The following is a 22,229-nucleotide window of genomic DNA, read 5'->3' as shown; positions in this document are numbered from 1 at the left end:
ATAAAAATATGTAAAAAAATATATAATAGTTTGAACAAATGTATCTTTAACTAAATGTAAGATTGGTTTCAATAATTTTTTCATACCCACAGAACCTGCAACAAGCTCCATCTTTGTCCATCACATTGACTCAAATATACACTGCGAGACAAATCTACACGTTGTTGAAAAGAGGAGCTTTTAGGCTTCAAAATTATGTACAACTAAAATTAGATGAGCAAATGTCAGGTCAGCTATTTAGATCAAACCAACCCAGAAGTTTGTTGTCAGTTCAACCGTGCATTACTTGTACATGTTCTGCACATGGCTATGCCAGTGATACTGTAGAAGACATCAAGGTCTGTTTTTGGCAGAACTTGTAGCTGGTTTGCAACTCATATAACAGATAAACATGATGAGGTTAACTAGCCTCATCTAGCTAGCCAGGGACTCAATCTTCTTATTTTGATGCTCTAAAGTCTTTTTATCTTCCCCATCCACCCCAAATGATTCTCAGGGATGACACATACTCTGAGGACCTAACCCCCAGGATATTTTAACACCATTATTATTATTATTACAAACCAAGGGCTTACAATATTTGGGGGTCCTTGGTGTAAAAAAAAAAAAAACTTCCCTGTATTAATGAATGGTGTTAACTCCTCTCCCCTCCAACATAAGGAATCGACTGTCTTTGGATTTCTCAATCATGTCATGTTCTATAGATGAGGTTTGGGGATGACTTGGTTTTGTTATTCAAACATGATTAAATATCACCTTCCCACCTCCTCCCTCCTCTTCCCTCAGGCGTCTGCTGTACCCAGTCCTGGTCACTATACTGATTTCTACACTAACCTTTCCTCCTGGCTTTGGACAATTCATGGGAAGCCAGGTTAGTTACTGTTAGTTATCACGGTCAGGGGATAGTTATGAACAGCCATAAAGTCATTGTGGGTATATGTGGTATGGAGTGTGAGGGACTAACCACCATGCCAGACATCATCAGGGTATATGTGGTCTGGAGTGAAAGGGACTAACCACCATGCCAGATATTCTCAGGGTATATGTGGTCTGGAGTGTGAGGGACTAACCACCATGCCAGACATCATCAGGGCATATATGGTCTGGGGTGTGGGGGACTAACCATAATGGTAGACATTGTTGGGGGTATATGTGGTGTGGAGTGTGGGGGACTAACCACCATGCCAGACATCATCAGGGTATATGTGGTCTGGAGTGAAAGGGACTAACCACCAATCCAGATATTCTCAGGGTATATGTGGTCTGGAGTGTGAGGGACTAACCACCATGCCAGACATCATCAGGGCATATATGGTCTGGGGTGTGGGGGACTAACCACAATGGTAGACATTGTTGGGGGTATATGTGGTGTGGAGTGTGGGGGACTAACCACCATGCCAGACATCATCAGGGCATATATGGTCTGGGGTGTGGGGGACTAACCACAATGCTAGACATTGTTGGGGGTATATGTGGTGTGGAGTGTGGGGGACTAACCACCATGCCAGACATCATCAGGGCATATATGGTCTGGGGTGTGGGGGACTAACCACAATGCTAGACATTGTTGGAGGTATATGTGGTGTGGAGTGTGGGGGACTAACCACAATGGTAGACATTGTTGGGGGTATATGTGGTGTGGAGTGTGGGGGACTAACCACCATGCCAGACATCATCAGGGCATATATGGTCTGGGGTGTGGGGGACTAACCACAATGCTAGACATTGTTGGGGGTATATGTGGTGTGGAGTGTGGGGGACTAACCACCATGCCAGACATCATCAGGGCATATATGGTCTGGGGTGTGGGGGACTAACCACAATGCTAGACATTGTTGGAGGTATATGTGGTGTGGAGTGTGGGGGACTAACCACCATGCTAGACATTGTTGGAGGTATATGTGGTGTGGAGTGTGGGGGACTAACCACCATGCTAGACATTGTTGGAGGTATATGTGGTGTGGAGTGTGGGGGACTAACCACAATGCTAGACATTGTTGGGGGTATATGTGGTGTGGAGTGCAAAGGACTAACCACCATGCCAGACGCAGTGCATGAATGTGTGTGGTAGGTTATTTTTTTCATCATGAATCTTCTTTCTGAGGCAACACAGCCTCAAATGCAGATACTATGTGGTTGGTTGCTTCACGGTTGCACTTTCAGGAAATTTCATGAGTATTAGACAGCAAAGTGGTGATAATTAGAGGAGTTTGGAACCAAAGTTGTAGCAGTATGTAACTGGAGGGAGTTGCTTCTTCTTGACCAGCAGGACCACCCTAGGCCAGAGTTACTTGAGTCACTTTTGTCTTATGTAAACCTAAATGCCCACTGACTTCATCTGTGTATGACACTGATGTCACTTCCTGTTTTCCCAATGTAGCTTACCCAGAAAGAGTCTCTGCTGTCGTTTTTTGATAACCGGACATGGTCCAAACCGGGCACAGCCGAGGACTACGATTACCCCGACTTCTCATATGCCTGGAAACACCCCCAAGTCAATGTCTTTGTCACCCTTGGCCTCTTCGTCTTCATGAAGGTAGATATGCTCATCATCATTGTGATAATCATCAATTTGAATCTCATCTGTCACTTCCTCAGCACTAATAATCAGAATCCTTTCAATTGACATAACATGTGAATGTAATATGACAGGATCCTGAATGTTTCTCCTGTTTGACATAGAAAGGAGATAAAGGCTATAGTCCTGTTATTCTATGGGGTAGTGTAGTATTGCAACCTAGTAAGGAATAACACTATCCAAGATAGACTCCATTCTCCATCACAATTTAGAATAATATTATTCCAGACAGAATCCAAACTCCTTTCAGTCAGGAATAACACAATTGAGGATATATTCTATTCCGAGGTGGTAATAACTGAATCTAGGACATTATGTCCTTCCCTAGAATGACAAAATCATATCATTTAGAAAACTACATTTTCCAGAGGGCAAGTAATATAGAGTGAAGTGGCCAAGGTTGATCTCTGACCAAGATTATTGGGGCCATAGAATCTTTCTGGTACAGTTACAACGATTCAACGCAATAAACTTATCAGCTTTAAGTTAGTTATGTTCACCTGTTCAAATACATCTTAAACATATCAATCAGCATGGCCTCAAGGCTGTTTAATTACATTCTGTATGCAATTCCATTCCAGCCACTACATTTAGTATGATATGTATCATGAAGTTAGTTTACATTGCGTTAGGCTGCCATTGGAATAACCATCGTATAATACATTCTGAATTTGCAAAACGTGTGATGATGGTCGTTAAGGTTTGGAAAAGGCTTAAAAACAAAAACATTGTCCTTTGATGTCCTCATCCTTTGTATTCCGTCTGCAGCTTGCCCACTACACTAACTCTATTTAAAAGCAACGGTGCTCACCATTGCCCCTAGCTGTTCTACCAAACATAATTTATTATCATAATTTCAGCATCCCAGATTTTCGTTAACTACGCTACATCTGTTCTATGCAGGCTGAACAAATTGTTGGTCTTTGTAATCAAGGAACTCGAGCCTTTGTAGCTGCAAACATGTAAACAGCATATTCTGAAAGTAGAGAGTCTGAAGCACGAAGTTATGTTTGTGGCATTGGTCTGTTACTATTTTTACCCACATATCATTACAGGTCTAAACTAAAATGATCCATCTTAAACATCCATGTGACAATAAAGAAATCAACTGTTCATATGAATGTAACCCTATCTGGACCATCCCTAATATAAAAACAACTCTACTCAAGGATACTATTAAAGCTATGCTACTGTACACAACAATATCATGATCAATAACACATCATTTGTGCTATTTTGTGTAGTGTACTGTACAATGCTGAACCACACACTGTAGTAGACTTGTAAGTTACAGCCAGGTGTTTTAAAATGTTTAAAATAAAAAAACATACTTGAACACATGATGGTGGGGCATTCACTGGGTGTAACAGCAACTCAAAGGAAGTGGTTTACGATCAACTCAGTGGGAGTGGTTTATGTTCTACTCAGGGGGAGTGGTTTACGATCAACTCAGGGGGAGTGGTTTAAAATCAACTCAGTGGGAGTGGTTTATGATCAACTCAGTGGGAGTGGTTTATGATAAACTCAGTGGGAGTGGTTTACAATCAACTCAGCTTATTACCAAAAGGGTTTGCCTTTTTGTAATTTAAACTGCAGATTGCCCCTTTATATCCAATAGATTTATCCCAAATGCAAACACATCTGTGGGTCACTCCTCCTCTCTGTTAATTCACTAAGTATATTTACACATACTCAGAATTTTAATTGGTGTAATATTGATGCAGCTAGTTGTTTTTCATGTAGGGACCTTTGTATTGTGTGTGTGTGCCGCAGCCAGGTTACATTTCCTTTTTCTTGTCTCATTTAATTAGACATCAGTCCCATTGTCGGCAGCCTCATCCACCAATCAGCTCGCTTTAGTCTTAATCCACAGTTAATTTTAGGGTTTTTCGCAAATGAAGGCAATGCCTGACTGTTCACTCTCATCCCAGTGTGGACCTGCTTCAGCTAATCAGCATCTGGAAAGAGACATGCCCATCACAATGGACTGTTGTCAGTTGTAGTGCAGAATCCAAGCAGCTCATTGTTGTGTTTGCATTCTGAATGAGTCCCACTGTGACTGTCTCTGTATGTCTCAGTTCTGGATGTCTGCCCTGGCCATCACCATGCCTGTGCCCTGCGGATCCTTCATACCCACTTTTGTCATCGGTAAGAGCTCTGTGTATGTGCATATGTGTGCATATGTATGTGTGTGTGTGGGTGTGTGTGTGTGTGTGCGCGTGTGTGTTTGTTTGTGTGTGTGCACGTGTGTTATGACTTGCTGGGAGAACAGCATGAGTATATGATATTAAGGTCAGATGATTGAGAAACAAGTATACTAGAATAAACAAAACTATTCACAACCCAGCCCCATTTTGCGTAACGGGAGGAGGAACTTGGCACGACTTTTGAGCGTCAGCTGTCACAACATGAATGTAAATGATTCCAGGTGGATTAAATACCATTTCTTTAAAAGTTACCCCTACTTTTTCCCCAACAGCGGTGGGAGGTTGCATGCCAACACATCGACATCAACGACACAAAGTGCTTGATGTGTGAAATGCTAAAACATCCTCCCTGTGCACCAGTCTCAAATTTGCAGCAAGGTCATATTTTCACATGTAAATTAGGTCAATTTGCAGCAAACCTGTGGCGGACTTCTGGCTAACTTTGTGGAAAACAAATGGCAAACAATTTTATTTGAATCATTAACAAAACTGACTTACTTAAGTACAGGGACATTTTTCCCCAGAGCAATGAAGGTTAAAGTGCCTTATCCAGGGGCACAACAACAACTGGCCCAGTTAGGATTCAAACCAGAACCAAAGCCTGACTCCCTAACTGACATCCAATAGATTTTTAATCTAGTTTGCCATGAATTCATATTTGTTTACTTGTTTACAAAAGTTTACTAGAAGTTCCCTTAGATTTGCGACACTTTGGCACTACTTGCAACTTGTGGTGAACTAGCAGTGAACATGTTTGCCTGTAGTGGCAAACTTCATATTATTGCCAGAATATTGCTGGAAGCTGCAACATTGGTAAACTTGCGGCAACATTTTTTGGCAAACAGATTTATTTGCTGCAAATCAGCCACAAGTTTGCCGCAAATCTGCAGCAAACATTTTGTTTTTGTAAGGGCTGACATGGGAACTGAGCCAATGACTAACTCTGATGCAGGTGGCTGACCACTGTGTGTTTGTGGAGGCTTCTGTCACCCGTTATAGAACACCTCATCCAACACTGAGGAAATCACACCTTGGTATCAGGCACGTTCAAATAGTGCAGCACTAGGGCCTCAGGTTGCATGGGAAATTTGGACTGTTTTGTGCCATGCTGAATACTACGCCGTCTCCCATTCAGAATGCTGCTGGCGGCAAAGACATTCTCACCTTTACGGTAAAGGCGAGGTTACAGGTTCTACAAATAAAATATTATACAGCATTCTGGGACCCTGAAAACCTTGACCCATTCTGTGTTTTACACCCTGAGTTAAAGTGGGCTTGTTATTTGACCGTAACAGTACAAGCAGCAGGCTTTTGCTGACTAGCTCATCAAATACCAGCCCATTATGTCACACTTGGATAGCCTGGAAAATGGGTGCCATTTATATTTTGCAGTCTCGGCCACTTAAACAGGACTACAGAGCGTGGCCTTCAGATTGCAGGCCTGCTTCTAGCAAGACAACTGACTGGCTACTCCTCTGTTCAGGCCATTATGGTAGTCTAGCTGTGTGGAGAAGATGTGACCTTTTGTATTCTCAAGTGTCCTTACATCAAGAACCTGTAAAATGTTGACATTCTTTGTGATGTAATGTGATTTGTAGATGTAATTAAAGTATTTTTAAATATGTGTGTTTGTGTGTCCGCATGTGTGTGCTTTAGGGGCAGCGTTTGGTCGTCTGGCCGGAGAATGCATGGCAGCCTGGTTCCCTGATGGCATCTACAGTGATGGCACAGTCTACCCCATAGTGCCAGGAGCCTACGCTGTGGCAGGTGAGTAGAAGTAGAAACACAAACACAACTATACATGTTCAACAGTAAAAAGGACTATTAAGAAGTACAATTAAGAAGTACAAATTCATGTAATAAGTCACTGCTAGACAAAGTTGTATAATATACTGTGAAGCTGTTAACATCATTTGACACAAACAGTTTTTTGGTGACACTCGTTGCTACGAGTGATATTGCTGATGTAGGCCTATTGTTTTTTGACGACAACTGTGTTACTGATTATGCTGTTGTTTAGTGTTGGGATTGATTTTATCTGTATTAACGTCCCGTTGGTTCTGACCAAGTTGACTCACAAAAACTGTTTTCTCTGATGAATCCTATTTCATTCCTCTTTAATCTCAGCATGTTTAGATGAATCTCCTCCTCCTCTTTCTCTCTGTCTTTCTCTCCACCAAAGCCTAATGAAGTTAGGAATAATCAACATTCCTTCCATTCACCTTATCGCTGTGCCTGCTCTCTCACTCTCTCCACTCTCCTTTATCTCATTCCATCCACTCATTTTCTCTTCAACTTAAAAAGATTGAAGTTTGAATGATTGAATGTTTTTTTTTTATCTTTGTCTTTGCATGAATCCCTGCCAAGGTTATTATAGTACAGGAAAACTGGAACAAAAAAAAAAAAGTACATTTGAAAAACACCAAAACTGAGTATCTGGTGGTCAGAGGTCAATGGCAGGTCTAAAGGATCTACAGAGTTCCATTGCCAGGGTGGAAGAATAATGTCCATATGTCAGCAATTACCTGGGAGCTCCACAAAGCTGTGCTAGGTCTATGAAAAGGTGTCACACAATAGCAATCACAAGCAAGCATGTGGAAGATGCAGCAAATTACTGTTTAAATCTGTTTGGTCCTTTGTAGTTCAGTTGGTAGAGCATAGGGCTTCCAACTCCAGGGTTGTGGGTTTGGTTCCCACAGGGGTCAGTTTAAATATGTATGTAGTCACTGCTTTGAGGAGTGATTAATTAAATGTAAAATGTTCTCCGGTTGGGAGACTAACATTTTACTTTTTGGTCTACACAGAAAACACTATGTCTGACTCAAAGCCAACACTGCTCATCTCCTTGATTACGCCATCGCCGTAGTGAAGCATGGTTGTAGCGTTTTCATGTTACAAGGATGTTTTTCATTGGCAGAGATATGCATCAGTCTGCAAGAGACCTTGGACTGGGTGGTAGGTTCACCTTTCAGCCAGACAGTGATCCTAAACACACAGTCAAGCTAGGTCCCATCAAAGGCCAGACCTCAATCCACTTGAATCTATGGCAAGACATGCTGTTAACCAACAGTGCCCATCCAATGTAACTGAGCTTTAGAAATGCTGTGTAGATGTATAGGCAAAAACGGTAGAGACCTACCCCAAAACTGGCTCAAATTAAAGATTAAATATAGACTGCAGCACCTTGAATGTTTTTTTTTTGCATTAATACGTTTTCATGGAAAGCTACTTACCTTGTCATTTCCTCCAGTGATATAGTGACTCTTGTTGTTTTGGCTCTGTAATCTAGCAATTTGGATTCCAAATAAAAAAATTATGATAGGGTTAAAGACTAGTTGTTTTATATGAAGGTATTTTCATCCGTATTGGATGAACCATTTAGAAATAATGCAGTACATAATCTCCCTACTCAAGGGAACCAAAAGGATTTGGAAACTTGGCTTCACAGATGTGTCTTATTAGGTAGTTGTGTTTGTTTGCATCATTAGTTCATGCACATAAAAGAGGTAAATGTCTAGTCTTGATTCTACCCTTCGCATATGCAATTAGGAGTTGATGGTTGGTTTCTGACAACACTAAGAACAAATAAGTATCAATGCAAGTCAATGTACCGGAGTGATGGCAAGAGGGAAGTGTGGAGAGCAAAACGCAACTAGCATACCAACTTAGAATCTGTGAAATAATGTGGAGGGGTCTTATGTTTTGCGTACTGTACGCTTGACACTGGAGATGGATCAGGTGATGGAATGTGACACGTGACAATTGACATTTTCACCATACTGTCTAATGGAATACTTACTGATAGGAAGATATTTTTTGACATATTTCAGTTAGTTTTTTCAGTAATGCCCTGAGCATGCCAGACACACTACCAGTGAATGATAAATTGTTCTTGGTTCAAACTTATGATTAAATTCAACAAATCACCCAATCATTCACAGGTCTTTTTGTTGGATTGATGTAGCTGTGTCTATCATATCATTCAATAGTCAATAAATGGGATAAATGATTGCATCCTGCATCCAATTATCAGTCCTAAACTTGCATTTTTCTTCTCAAATGTCAGTGACCATGTTTTAGAAATCTGCTGCCTGACATTCACATGAACCATACAGTTGAATGAATCACTGAAAATTAACTTGTTACTCTTGAGTCAGTAAATAGTTGTTCAAAAAAACTAATCATTTCTGAACTGCACATCACTACTACTACAAAGGCCAGTCCCCAGGAATCTTGGGCTCCCTGAAAAGATACATGATGATATAATGGATCATGCATCCTCTATTTATTATCTTCATCAGTGAGCAATTGTGCCACTGGAACTAGACCAGAATAGACAACTACCTATTGTTGACTAAGGGCATAGGCTATTTGTTGCATTTGAGCCAAGGTCATTTTATTTATACATGTTTTTCAAGAGGCTGCCTTAATCTGATCCATTAAATAGTCTTATTTATCAAGTATTTTGACAATAACTGAGTAAAAGATCAGAATTTGGTATGTCAATACTGACAGAGTAGCCTATTATTTCAGTCATTTGTCTGTTTGCTTTTCTGACAGGCACATTTTCCACTTACCTTGCATCCCTTAAAAATAAATCATCTGAGAATATCTCAAAACCAACAACTGACAATACAAAAATGCAAAGACACACAGATGCATCATTCTTTATTATAAAGCTCCTGTTATAGTCTGTTAAAATATTGGCAGAATATTTTTGGCAAAGTTGGAACTTTAATAAAGTTAATAAAGAAATGCTGTTGCTGTTATTTAAACAGGTGTAATTATTCAAGTTATAAATAACATTAATACAATTATTCATGTTCAGATTGTAATTGCAGATAGGAAGAAGAGGAATTCGCTCTAAATCTGTAGTCTCATCGGGAAAAGCGAAAGTAGCTTATTTCTGCCCAAAAAAGCATTATTGCATTTCACTCCAACCTTGCTTTTCATGTTGGAATGGAAGTCATAAATTAACAATGGTGTCATGCTGCCACTTTTCAGAATGTACAAGATATCCTAAGAAAGTGAATTAAATAAAGTTAGAATTTTTAGTTTTAAAAGGCAGTATGTAAAAATCTAAGAAGTCTTTTCAAGCTGCATAGATAACAGTAATAAATACAAGAATTGCCATTTAAATGTGGGTCTGGTTATGTTCAACAGTGTAGCTATTTAGTTTTTTGCTTAAATGGGTAGAATCCTGACTCTGATGTTTATAAGACTGAACTTAAACAATAACAAGACTTGTATCATCCTCTTCCCTTACTGAATGAGAATGGAATAGTACTAGCTAGTCCAACTTGGTTTAGGGAGGAGGGAATAGTACTGTCATGACCTCCACTAAAGTGAGTATGAGGAGCCTATACATCAATACAAATAGATAGTCAGACTGGTCAGAAAGGTTAAATGGGGAATAACTGGTCCTTTATGCTTCTAGATATTCTGGTAGTACAGTCTCTTACATATAGCCCCTTTTATATTCTGTCTGGGATTCTGCACATCACTATCACTAGCTATCACTGGAGAGCAAGAGCCACAGTGAGAGGATTACATCCCGCAAAATCGTTCTGTGCAAGATAAGCAGATCTTTTTGTATGGAGGTCTATAAGAAAGTGTCGCCTTACATGAGGCTTATTTGATTAAATATTGTGATCTTCAGGTTTTTACAACATACAGATATTGGTGGAGGTACATGGCGACTGAGAACTCCAACCTGTTGTTGTGCCTGATGTTCCTACATGTATCTGACCTTTAAGGGGATGTATTTTCATTTTTAGGGTGGTTTTTGAATATCTTATCAAAATATATATAGATACTAGAAAGAAAAAAAAAAATGTATATATATATATACAGTATATATGTATGCTTCTACAGTGAGTACACCCCTCACATTTCTGCAAATATTTGATTACATCTTTTCATGTGACAACACTGAAGAAATGACACTTTGCTACAATGTAAAGAAGTGAGTGTAAAGCTTGTATAAAAGGGTAGATTTGCTGTCCCCTTAAAATAACTCAACACACAGCCATTCATGTCTAAACCATTGGCAACAAAAGTGAGTACACCCCTAAGTGAACATAGCCATTTTCTCTCCCGGTGACTCGTTAGTGTTACAAGGTCTCAGGTGTGAATGGGGAACAGGTGTGTTACATTTGATGTCATCTGAAAAAAAGAATTGTTGCTCTACATAAAGATGGCCTAGGCTATAAGAAGATTGACAAGACCCTGAAACTGAGCTGCAGCACAGCGGTTTAACAGGACAGGTTCCACTCAGAACAGGCCTCGCCATGGTCGACCAAAGAAGTTGAGTGCACGTGCTGAGCATCATATCCAGAGGTTGTCTTTGGGAAATAGACGTATGAGTGCTGCCAGCATTGATGCAGATGTTGAAGAGGTGGGGGGTCAGCCTGTCAGTGCTCAGACCATACGCCGCACACTGCATCAAATTGGTCTGCATGGCTTTAGTCCCAGAAGGAACCCTCTTCTAAAGATGATGCACAAGAAAACCTGCAAACAGTTTGCTCAAGACAAGCAGACTACGGACATGGATTACTGGAACCATGTCCTGTGGTCTGATGAGACCAATATAAACTTATTTGGTTCAGATGGTGTCAAGCATGTGGGGCGGCAACCAGGTGAGGAGTACAAAGACAAGTGTCTTGCCTACAGTCAAGCATGGTGGTGGGAGTGTCATGGTCTGGGGATGCATGAGTACTGCCGTCACTGGGGAGGTACAGTTCATTGAGGAAACCATGAATGCCAACATGTACTGTGACATACTGAAGCAGAGCATACACACCTCCAAGACAACCACTGCCTTGCTAAAGAAGCTGAGGGTAAAGGTGATGGACTGGCCAAGCATGTCTCCAGACCTAAACCCTATTGAGCATCTATGGGGCATCCTCAAACATGCAAATTCACGATAAAGACAAGATTCCAGAAAAAAGTAAAGAGAATCATTTACCATCAAAACAACCATCAAAAATTAAAAATCATGCATTTCGCACCAATCAGGTCACCCTAAATGCACAACATTCGAGATTCCTTATTGCTCTTCTAAATTGCTTATCATAGCAATTAGAGCAGTAAAAATGTGTGATGCCATAGCTATGAAATATGGTCCCAAATACCACAACTATCAGCCAATAAGCATTCAGAATTCAAACCACCCGGTCTACATACACTCTCTATATATCTGTAAAGATGAGGTGTCGAGATGTATGATTGCATTGATATTGTCTTTTTTGTTTTTACTAATGCCGGAGGAAAGTAACCCATAATGCTTCACTCCTGTCCTCTCATCTTCCCCGCCTTCCTAATCTCTGTGTTCCTAGGTGCAGCAGCCCTGTCTGGAGCGGTCAGTCACACAGTGTCAACGGCGGTCATCATTTTTGAGTTAACTGGTCAGATTAGCTACCTCTTGCCGGTAATGATAGCAGTGATTCTGGCCAACGTTGTGGCCCAGTCCTTCCAGCCGTCGCTATATGACTCCATGATCAAGATCAAGAAGCTACCCTACCTCCCTGAGCTGGGCTGGGGACACAATGAGTATGTAGAACTACAGCTCTCTAGACCTATCCACCTCTTTTATTAATTCTCCTTTTTTCCCATTACTTCTATATTTTCCCTTTCCTCTACTCTCTGTTTCTTTTGTTTTCCCCCTTTATTATTGTTTCCTATTGCTCGGCCAGGGACAAGTAAGGGAAGGGTGACTAGAGAGAGACTTTTCTATTAAAAACCTTTATCTGTTCATTCCTCTCTGATCTCTCATCTTGTCCCACTGCATGTTCCTTATCTTCATGAGCTGGGGTTGGGGACAGACAGCACCAGCGTGCCTTCTACATTACATCACCATTCACTCTCTCTCACTTATCTAGAGATCTTAATTGTCTTGCAGAGCAAAAAAATGCTAACTTGTAGTGTTTTCAAGGACTTCAATATAGGGAAAATATAATGATAGTGTACTGTTTCTTTGGAAGTCACTAGCTATTTACCTATGTGTCTATGGGAGACCCAACCTGAATGCATTTTTTTTTTATGGCAAATGGCAAATGTCATTCACCATATTTTATAAAACTGTTATTTCTGCAAACTCTAGATTCTTCTGGTTCAGTACAGCTACCGTGCTCACAGGCAGAGGAAAATGTTATTTTCTCAAGATAGGCCAAAATGTGGTACTTGATGTTGCCCATCCATGTAGAATAAATCTGTATTTGTAAGCGTTCTAGGGCATATGAATAAGGACAACTAGACCATACGGTGTAGGCATTGTAAAGAAATTGACATTTGAATCAACTCAAGAAACTCAGAATGTAACTTTGAAAAAAATGACTGGGTGAATTGAAAACAGTGAGAAGAAGAGGTTTAACATGCATAAATATCTCTTTACTGGTTAACACACATACAGTGAGAGAAAAAAATATTTGATCCCCTGCAGATATTGTATGTTTGCCCACTCACAAAGAACTGATTAGTCTATAATTTTAACAATAGGTTTATGTGCACAGTGAGAGACAGAATAACAACAAATAAATCCAGAAAAACCCATGTCCAAAATTGTATAAAATGATTTGCATTTTAATGATTGAAATAAGTATTTGTTCCCCTCTCAATCAAAAAGATTTCTGGCTCCCAGGTGTCTTTTATGCAGATAACGAGCTGAGATTAGGAGCACACTCTTAAAGGGAGTGCTCCTAATCTCAGCTTGTTACCTGTAGAAAGGACACCTGTCCACAGAAGCAGTCAATCAATCAGATTCCAAACTCTCCACCCTGGCCAAGACCAAAGAACTGTCCAAGGATGTCAGGGACAAGATTGTAGACCTACACAAGGCTGGAATGGGCTACAAGACCATCGCCAAGTAGCTTGGTGAGAAGGTGACAACAGTTGGTGCGATTATTCGCAAATGGAAGAAACACAAAATAACAGTAAATCTCCCTCAGTCTGGGGCTCCATGCACCTCGTGGAGTTGCAATGATCATGAGAACGGTGAGGAGGAATCAGCCCAGAACTACAATGGAGGATCTTGTCAAAGATTTCCAGGCAGCTGGGACCATAGTCACCAAGAAAACAATTAGTAACACACTACGCTGTGAAAGACTGAAATTCTGCAGCGTCCGCAAGGTCCCCCTGCTCAAGAAAGCACATGTACAGGCACATCTGAAGTATGCCAATACACATCTGAATGATTCAGAGGAGAACTGGGTGAAAGTGTTGTGGTCAGATGAGACCAAAATCAAGCTCTTTGGCATTAACTCAACTCGCTGTGTTTGGATAAGGAGGAATGCTGCCTAAGAACACCATCCCTACCGTCAAACATGGAGGTGGAAATATTATGCTTCAGGGGTGTTTTTTCTACAAAGGGGACAGGACAACGTCACTGCATCAAAGGGACGATGGACGGGGCCATGTACCGTCAAATCTTGGGTGAGAACCTCCTTCCCTCAGCCAGGGCATTGAAAATGGGTTGTGGATGGGTATTCCAGCATGACAATGACCCAAAACACATGGCCAAGGCATCAAAGGAGTGGCTCAAGAAGAAGCACATTAAGGTCCTGGAGTGGCTTTGCCAGTCTCCAGACCTTAATCCCATAAAAAATCTGTCGAGGGAGCTGAAGGTTTGAGTTGCCAAATGTCAGCCTCAAAACCTTAATGACTTGGAGAAGATCTGCAAAGAGGTATAGGACAAAATCCCTCCTGAGATGTGTGCAAACCTGGTGGCCAACTACAAGAAACGTCTGACATCTGTGATTGCCAACAAGGGTTTTGCCACCAAGTACTAAGTCATGTTTTGCAGAGGTGTCGAATATTAATTTCACACATTAAAATGCAAATCAATTTATAACATTTTTGACATGCCTTTTTCTGGATTTTTTTGTTGTTATTCTGTCTCTCACAGTTCAAATAAACCTACCATTAAAATGATATACTGATCATTTCTTTGTCAGTGGGCAAACGTACAAAATCAGAAGGGGATACATTTTTTCCCTCACTGTACATACAAAAACAGACAGTGTCATGTTGTAGCATGTATCTCTTCATATCTCTTCAGTGCCCTGCCCTTTTGACAAATTAATCTCCAGATTTTGAGTGCTATTTCAACTCTGAGTGGACTGAGATGAAGCATTTACATAACATTACTTTCACTCTGGCTGTGTGCAAGCAACCATTTCATTGTCATTAATCTCTTTTGGAAACAACTCTGCCTGAAGGACAAAATTATGTGATTGGTTGCCTCAATGGTTGATGACATTTAAATAAGACTGCATGCTCTGAGAGGACATTTGAGTTATAGAAAGTCCCTAAACTTAACCTTAAGCTCTTCAAATACCTTGACTCTATTCACGTACCACAGAGAGTGATGTCATTTTGAATATTGAATTGCTCCTTGTGTTATTGGCTGCAGCACAATCTCCAATGTTCACCTAATTTACAGCATTGGGTTAATAAAAACAGTGTTTTTCCTAAAATGAGTCGATCTGGACAAGAAAGCGGTGACAAAATCCTCTATAAAACCCAAACTATTGAATGCAGAAAGTCATGCAACACCACATTTTTAGGATTCTGATTTGTTGGTTGCATTTTTTTTGACATATACTCGTTTTGTTATCTTTGAGCCATGTCACAAAAGCTGAACACAGAGAGATCCAAGAACTGTCTTGAAGCAGACACAAACAGACCAGACCATTTTCGTTCTCACACACAACACTATCGTACACAGTATGCATCTTTCCTCGGGAGCAGATCTCTTTGAGTAGCATATCACTTTTGAGTTCATCCTATGCCATTCAGATGCATGAATTTCTTAGTCAGTGTGTTCAAATAATCCCTGTGATAGCAACTAGCTTGCATGACATGGTGAACATAGTTGTGTGCTATCACATCTATTTCTCAAGTACCTAGTTTAAAGTGACCATGGCATGGTTCATCTAAACTGCAAATCTGCCACAGGAAGTAAAAACAGCTCCTGTATTATTGGAAGTAATGTTTTAACACTTTGGCTTGATCGATTGCACGGTTTTGAGTGATGTAAAAGCTTGACTCTCTGTAGCCCAACAACCTCAATACTTTGAAAGGATCTGAAGAAGTTACATTTGCGCTAATCAATAAATAACAGTTTTATTGGTCTGTCGAGCAGATAGGAAGGAAAACTGTGAGTTTACAAACCACACTAACAATCACATGTATCTATACCTCTCTGAATGAATACAGTATGGCTAGTGTCCAGATAATAGTGCATGACCTTCATGATAATCATGGTGAATGACTAGGCTGTGGTGCCAAAGTCACCCCTTTCCCTGTCCTCCTTCAGGAAGTACAATATTCGTGTGAAGGACTTCATGACAAGGGATGTAACATATATCACCCTCAACTGCTGCTACAGAGACCTGCAAGATGTTCTGCAGGCTGGGGATCACCTCAAGACGCTGGCCCTGCTCAAGTCCAGCCGTGAGACAAACACAGACACATATCATGTGCATTGATGCAATAAGGAGGGCTATTGAACTGAGATATATAATAACACATTCTGACACAAAGGCAATTAGTTGTAAACACCCACACCCAGTACATTGTTGTAAACACCCACACCCGGTACATTGTTGTAAACACCCACACTCGGTACTTTGTTGTAAAACACCCACACCCGGTACCTTGATGTAAACACCCACACTGGTACCTTGTTGTAAACACCCACACTGGTACCTTGTTGTAAACACCCACACCTGGTACCTTGTTGTAAACACCCACACTGGTACCTTGTTGTAAACACCCACACCCGGTACATTGTTGTAAACACCCACACTCTGTACTTTGTTGTAAAACACCCACACTCGGTACTTTGTTGTAAAACACCCACACCCGGTACCTTGTTGTAAACACCCACACTGGTACCTTGTTGTAAACACCCACACCTGGTACCTTGTTGTAAACACCCACACTGGTACCTTGTTGTAAACACCCACACCTGGTATATTGTTGTAAACACCCACACTCAGTACTTTGTTGTAAAACACCCACACCCGGTACCTTGATGTAAACACCCCCACACGGTACCTTGTTGTAAACACCCACACCGGTACCTTGTTGTAAACACCCACACCTGGTACCTTGTTGTAAACATCCACACCCGGTACCTTGTTGTAAACACCCACACCCGGTACCTTGTGTAAACATCCACACCCAGTACATTGTTGTAAACACCCACACCTGGTACCTTGTTGTAAACACCCACACCCAGTACCTTGTTGTAAACACCCACACCCGGTACCTTGTTGTAAACACCCACACCCGGTACCTTGTTGTAAACACCCACACCAGGTACCTTGTTGTAAACATCTACACCCGGTACCTTGTTGTAAACACCCACACCCGGTACCTAGTTGTAAACATCCACACCCAGTACATAGTTGTAAACACCCACACCAGGTACATTGTTGTAAACACCCACACCCGGTACCTTGTTGTAAACACCCACACCCGGTACCTTGTTGTAAACACCCAGTACCTTGTTGTAAACATCCACACTCAGTAGCCTGGTGCTCTCAGTCACCTAGCTCACCATTGTCTTGTGGTGTTACGTGTGTTAAGGGTCTCCTACAGTCTGCACATCATCTACTGTTCTAATAGACCACTCTTCTATCCTCCACCTCTCCACATTTCTCATCCCATAACTCTGCCCTCCTGGCCCTCAGTCCTCTCTGTTTTCATTCTCTTTTGTTCATCCATTCACACCTTCTTAGTTGCTCACTTATTCCTCTGTGAAATTTTGTCCATACCGATTTTCAGAGTCGAGGATCCTGCTGGGTTCTATTGAGCGTGTCGAGCTCCAGGCTGTTGTCTCCCAGCAGCTAGGGCGACCCCGGAGGCTGGAATACTTGAGGGAGCGGGCGGCAGCAAAGAGGAAGCGCCAGTCTGTGGTTTCACACCTGAGCAGTGAGGGCATCTCCCAGAAGGCAACCCTGGAAGTCCGCTTCCAGGTCAATCAGGTATGGAGTTCCACACCAAGAAGGACTTCTTTATGTCTTCAGAGACTTCACAGTATAGTATGAAGATATGTAGATACATACAGTATGAAGATATGAAGATACATAGACTATATTGAGAGCGACAGAATCACACAGAGAAAGAGAAAATGGTGTGTGCATGTGTGTGTTTGCATGCTTGTCTGAGGTCCTTACGCATAACACTGAACACTGGGATCTCTTTCAGTCTGTCACTCCGTACAACACAGTTTGGTTAGTCAACTTCTAGCGACCTCCACCGAAGGACTCTAAAACAGGCCGGATATTACCAATGAAAGCTGATCCTCATGGATTCTTTTTAGATTGAGACGTTAGACATTACAGCCTAATGGTAGTATTATGTCATTTTACTCATACATACCAAGGAAATAACATTGTCGCTGAGTTTGTGTCAAGACCAAGAACAAGGCAGGGCAAGACTGTGTTAAAGGCCAGACCATTCATTTTCTTACCATAACACAAATAATTTCCTTTAAGGTGATAAACCACGGAAAGGGCGTATTTTTCTTTTAAGTAACACCCAGTGTGGGGAAGATTGAGTGATTGAGCGAGCCCGAGAGAGAGGAGCTCATGACACACAAGCAGTTGTGTAAGAAGTTAGATTTGTTCTGTGTGTATTTGAAGTCAAAATGAGCACACTTAAGGTTGTGCTGTGTGCTAATGGCCAGGCAAAGCAGCTTATTTAATATGTCATTTTTTTCATCGAAGTGGAGGCACATTACTCAGTCTGCACTTTTTGTCTCTGCTTTCATATCTCTAGCTCTCTCAACCAAGTAAAGGACAGCGGAAACAGCAGTGTTTAACTTAACTTCATTAAGCCTGGAGAGGTATGCAGCTGATATTAGTTACCATTGATGTAACAGAACTTTATATTATTCATTAGCTACATAGCTTTATATGGCCCTGGCTCGTCATTGTTTATCACAAACAAAAGCTGGCAAACAATTGAAACTAGCACCCTGAAACATGCAGTATATAATATTAGATAGGTAGCTAATACTCGCTAAATCTCTTTGGGTAAAGGGGGAAGAGATTTCTGAAATGTTTTGGTACAGAGGTAGATTGCAAACGGTTGGATGCTGGCTTTGCTAGCGTCACTTACACTTAGCTTACCTTTTTTATTGTTTTCATTATAAATGCTGGTCAAAAGTTTGCTGTTGTCTCAGCCGTCTCATTCACTTTTGGGGATGTTATTGGTTGCATTTGAAGCATGACGTTTTACATCCAATCACAGTAATGATATTAACAAATTTAGTGGCAATTTAGTGACATTCCCCAAGTTGTGGTCTTGACAGGTCTTGAAATAAAATCCAGAGTCCTCTTTGTCCGAGACCGAGACAAGACCGAGCAAAAATGTGGTTGATTCCAAGACGAGACCTTCCAAAAAGTGGTCTCAACACCGGTCTCGAAGACTTAAACACTAGTAGTATAGCAGTAGTAGTAACCCCCGCACCCCTACTTCCCGTGGATATGTTATGAGCAGTGATAGTATGAAAAATTGGCTATTTTACAGGTTCTGTGAGTTTCCAGAGCAGCCAAAACGAGAATGCGTTTACATTTTGTACTTTTCATCATCCTCTGACAAACTCATTGAGAAACAGGCTACCAAATTGGCTATAATGTAACTTCAAACTAAGTTATTCCAGTTCTGATTAAAAATGTAAAGAGCTAAGAAGTAGGGTTACATTAAAATGTTTACATGTGTGTCTGTCTGACTGGGAAATGGTTAAATGTTGCAAACAAATTGAGTTGGCACACAAGCTAAGATTACTAAATCTGTATCCTTAGTTTGGAAGGAGGTATTTTTCTTCAAATGTGAATAGGTGAGATGTACTGTACATGTTAAGAGTTAGGACAAACCTACTCATTCAAGGGAATTTCTTTATTTTTTCTAATTTACACTAATCCATCTCATGGTAGTCCATCTCCCGTTGACATATTGCAGGGTTTACACAAATCATTTTCTTTAAGGTGATTAAACCACAGAAAGGATCCACTGCAGGCTATTTTGTGTGCTCTGTCTAAAAGCTTAACTGTAAGGGATGTTAGTAATAAGGTGAGTTGGGCTGGAGCCAAACCAAGTTTTGTGAGTTTTTCATGCTTGATTGTTGCTCCCAAAGAAATAAAAGGGACTGACCCAGGATTTTCACGCCATCTTTGTAGGTTTGTACCATGGGCCACTTCATTTGGTATCCACTGAGTCAGCTTGGGGCATGCTTCCTAGGTCCCCATAGCAGCAAATTATAACTGTAACCACTGTTCCCTGAAGTAGGAACAAGGTAACAGCAATACTGAATTGACGGATTGGATCCAAGCCATTAATATATCACCTAGAGATGGGGAGACTTCAGTCGGGACTTGGCTTTCTTGGCTTTCATTGGCCTGATCGGGGATGGTTCTTTTTTTTGGGAGTTCTTCAGTAGTGGTAGCATGAGCGTGACTCCATTGCTGTGTTGTACCTTGTTCCCTCCTTCCAGGGAATAGTTGGAACTGTATATTTTTGAGGCTGCTATTGTCCAACTTAGTTCTGAGGGCTAGCACTGCTGTGTTCAGAATACTGATTTGTTCTCTCCATGCGCCACCTCCTTCACCCACCCCATGCTACAGGGGTGCTAGTCAGCCACTCACATCAGGCACATTGTTGTGCTGGTGGAGGTAGTGTTTATTGGGCAAAGTAGGAGAAAGGAAGGTGGCAGGAAAGAGGAAAAAGGGAATAAATCCTGTTTTCCACCTTTCGCCCCCAAGACACAGGTTTGGATATGTAGCTATTCATCACACACAGCTATTTTCTCTCTCTATTTCGTTCTGTTTCCCCTTTAGCATTCTCCATATTCTTAAAGTTACTTTTCTCATTCTCTATTTTCACTTTATAATGTTATTTCCCTTCATCAGGCAGTATGGAGAGATAGCAGCCCACTGGATTGATGAGTCTGTAGGAGAGTTAAAACCAATCAGATATAGAGACAATTGGAGGAGTCATTATTGGAGAATGAAGGAAGCTGGATAGGGAGAGAAAGAGCTGAGCACATGTTGGAATCTAGAACCGCATGCTGGAGTGTTGATATGTGAGACTGTTGGCGACACACACCTTCTGTGTGGATTGATCTGTCTCAGTACGGAGTAAGAAACAATGTAAACTCCATTGTATGAAGTCAGATATGGTAAAAGGACGCGGGTGCATTGTTATTTTAGCCTTGACTCCTCTCTTTCAGAACATGCAACCTAATCACTTCTAGCTCACATGGCTGTTTTAAAAAAATATGTTTCCAGAACCACTCACTCTGATGAAACACCACATAATGGCAGATTCAGAAGAGTGCGACTGTCACTTGGATTAAAACAAGTCTCAATTGTAAACATACAAGGAGATGTTTATTCACAGTGTTGCTGTGTAGCGCCGGCAAGAGACATTAGCAAAGAGGCTAATGAGGTACTCTGTGTCAGCGTTGCTGTGAGGAGGAGACGGTTTCATTGAGTGTCGATGTTTGAATGTTCATTTGATTTATGGATGTTAATAAAGCATAATTCAGTTTGTGTGTGTAGATCTCCACAGAGGAGTCTACATTCAGCCCCATCCACACTCCCTCCATTGAGCCACTGAAGCCAGCCCTGAAGAGACCCTCTGTGGTGGACCGTCCTGCTGAAATCCCCATTCCCACAAGTAAGACACACACACAGTCAGACCTTGAACAAAGAAATACTTTTTGATTTACTTATTTAAATGTAATCTCTCTTTTACTCTTCCTCCCTCCCTCAGGTCCACAGGACAATTCTGGCAGTGCCTTAAACCCTGAGACAGATGGCCAGGAGGTGAGACACCTGTTCTAAAACATGCCTTACCTCCCACACATACAGTACACTCTTTCAACTCTACTCCAAGTCCAGAAATGTTGCATGTTCCATTCCATTTTAAAAGAAGTCAACAGAATCACAAAGAAAAAACTATTCCATACAATTAGTACCAGTATCCAACATTTAAACAGAGATTTTTTATCTTTTATATGTGTTTAAATCCCTTTTCAAACCCTCATTCATACAAGGATAAAAAATAAAAATAAACTTGTGGCTGTGTAAATTAAAGATTACATTACGGTTAATTATTTTTAAACACCAAAAGTCAGAATGAATTGCAGGTGGTCAGATTATTATGGCTATCCACCCCTCTTCAGGGCTTGCTAGTAAACAAAGGAAAACAAGATAAAAGCTAACGAACATTGGCCAACGTGCACAGAGTTCTTGAAAAGATGATAATCCCCAATGCCTCTGCTAACAAACTGAAATCATTATTTGATTGATTTGTTTGAGTGAAAAGCTTGCAGCAATTTCTAGAGTGAAATCTGTCGCAGGATTCATGCGCAGTTCCTGGATCAGTGCTCAGTTGTTGTTGCACATTCCTGTTTGGACTGTTCCAGTGATGAG

At 41.1% G+C, this 22,229-nt stretch overlaps 1 protein-coding gene across 1 annotated transcript in view; it reads left to right on the top strand.

The window, feature by feature from the left end:
• The window catches only part of LOC105016082 (chloride channel protein 2), a 72,006-nt gene that overhangs the window by 27,579 nt on the left and 22,198 nt on the right, over positions 1 to 22,229 (top strand). Inside the window, exons 11-19 of the mRNA XM_010879701.4 lie at positions 787 to 871; positions 2,381 to 2,536; positions 4,657 to 4,726; positions 6,442 to 6,552; positions 12,123 to 12,336; positions 16,100 to 16,236; positions 17,575 to 17,774; positions 21,354 to 21,471; positions 21,568 to 21,620. Of these exons, the coding sequence (XP_010878003.2) occupies positions 787 to 871; positions 2,381 to 2,536; positions 4,657 to 4,726; positions 6,442 to 6,552; positions 12,123 to 12,336; positions 16,100 to 16,236; positions 17,575 to 17,774; positions 21,354 to 21,471; positions 21,568 to 21,620 (1,144 nt within the window). The remainder of the gene's footprint in view (positions 1 to 786; positions 872 to 2,380; positions 2,537 to 4,656; positions 4,727 to 6,441; positions 6,553 to 12,122; positions 12,337 to 16,099; positions 16,237 to 17,574; positions 17,775 to 21,353; positions 21,472 to 21,567; positions 21,621 to 22,229) is intronic.

The sequence above is a fragment of the Esox lucius genome, chromosome 1, assembly GCF_011004845.1.
Source record: "Esox lucius isolate fEsoLuc1 chromosome 1, fEsoLuc1.pri, whole genome shotgun sequence".
Taxonomy (NCBI): Eukaryota; Metazoa; Chordata; class Actinopteri; order Esociformes; family Esocidae; genus Esox; species Esox lucius.
This window is presented reverse-complemented; position numbering and strand designations above follow the sequence as displayed.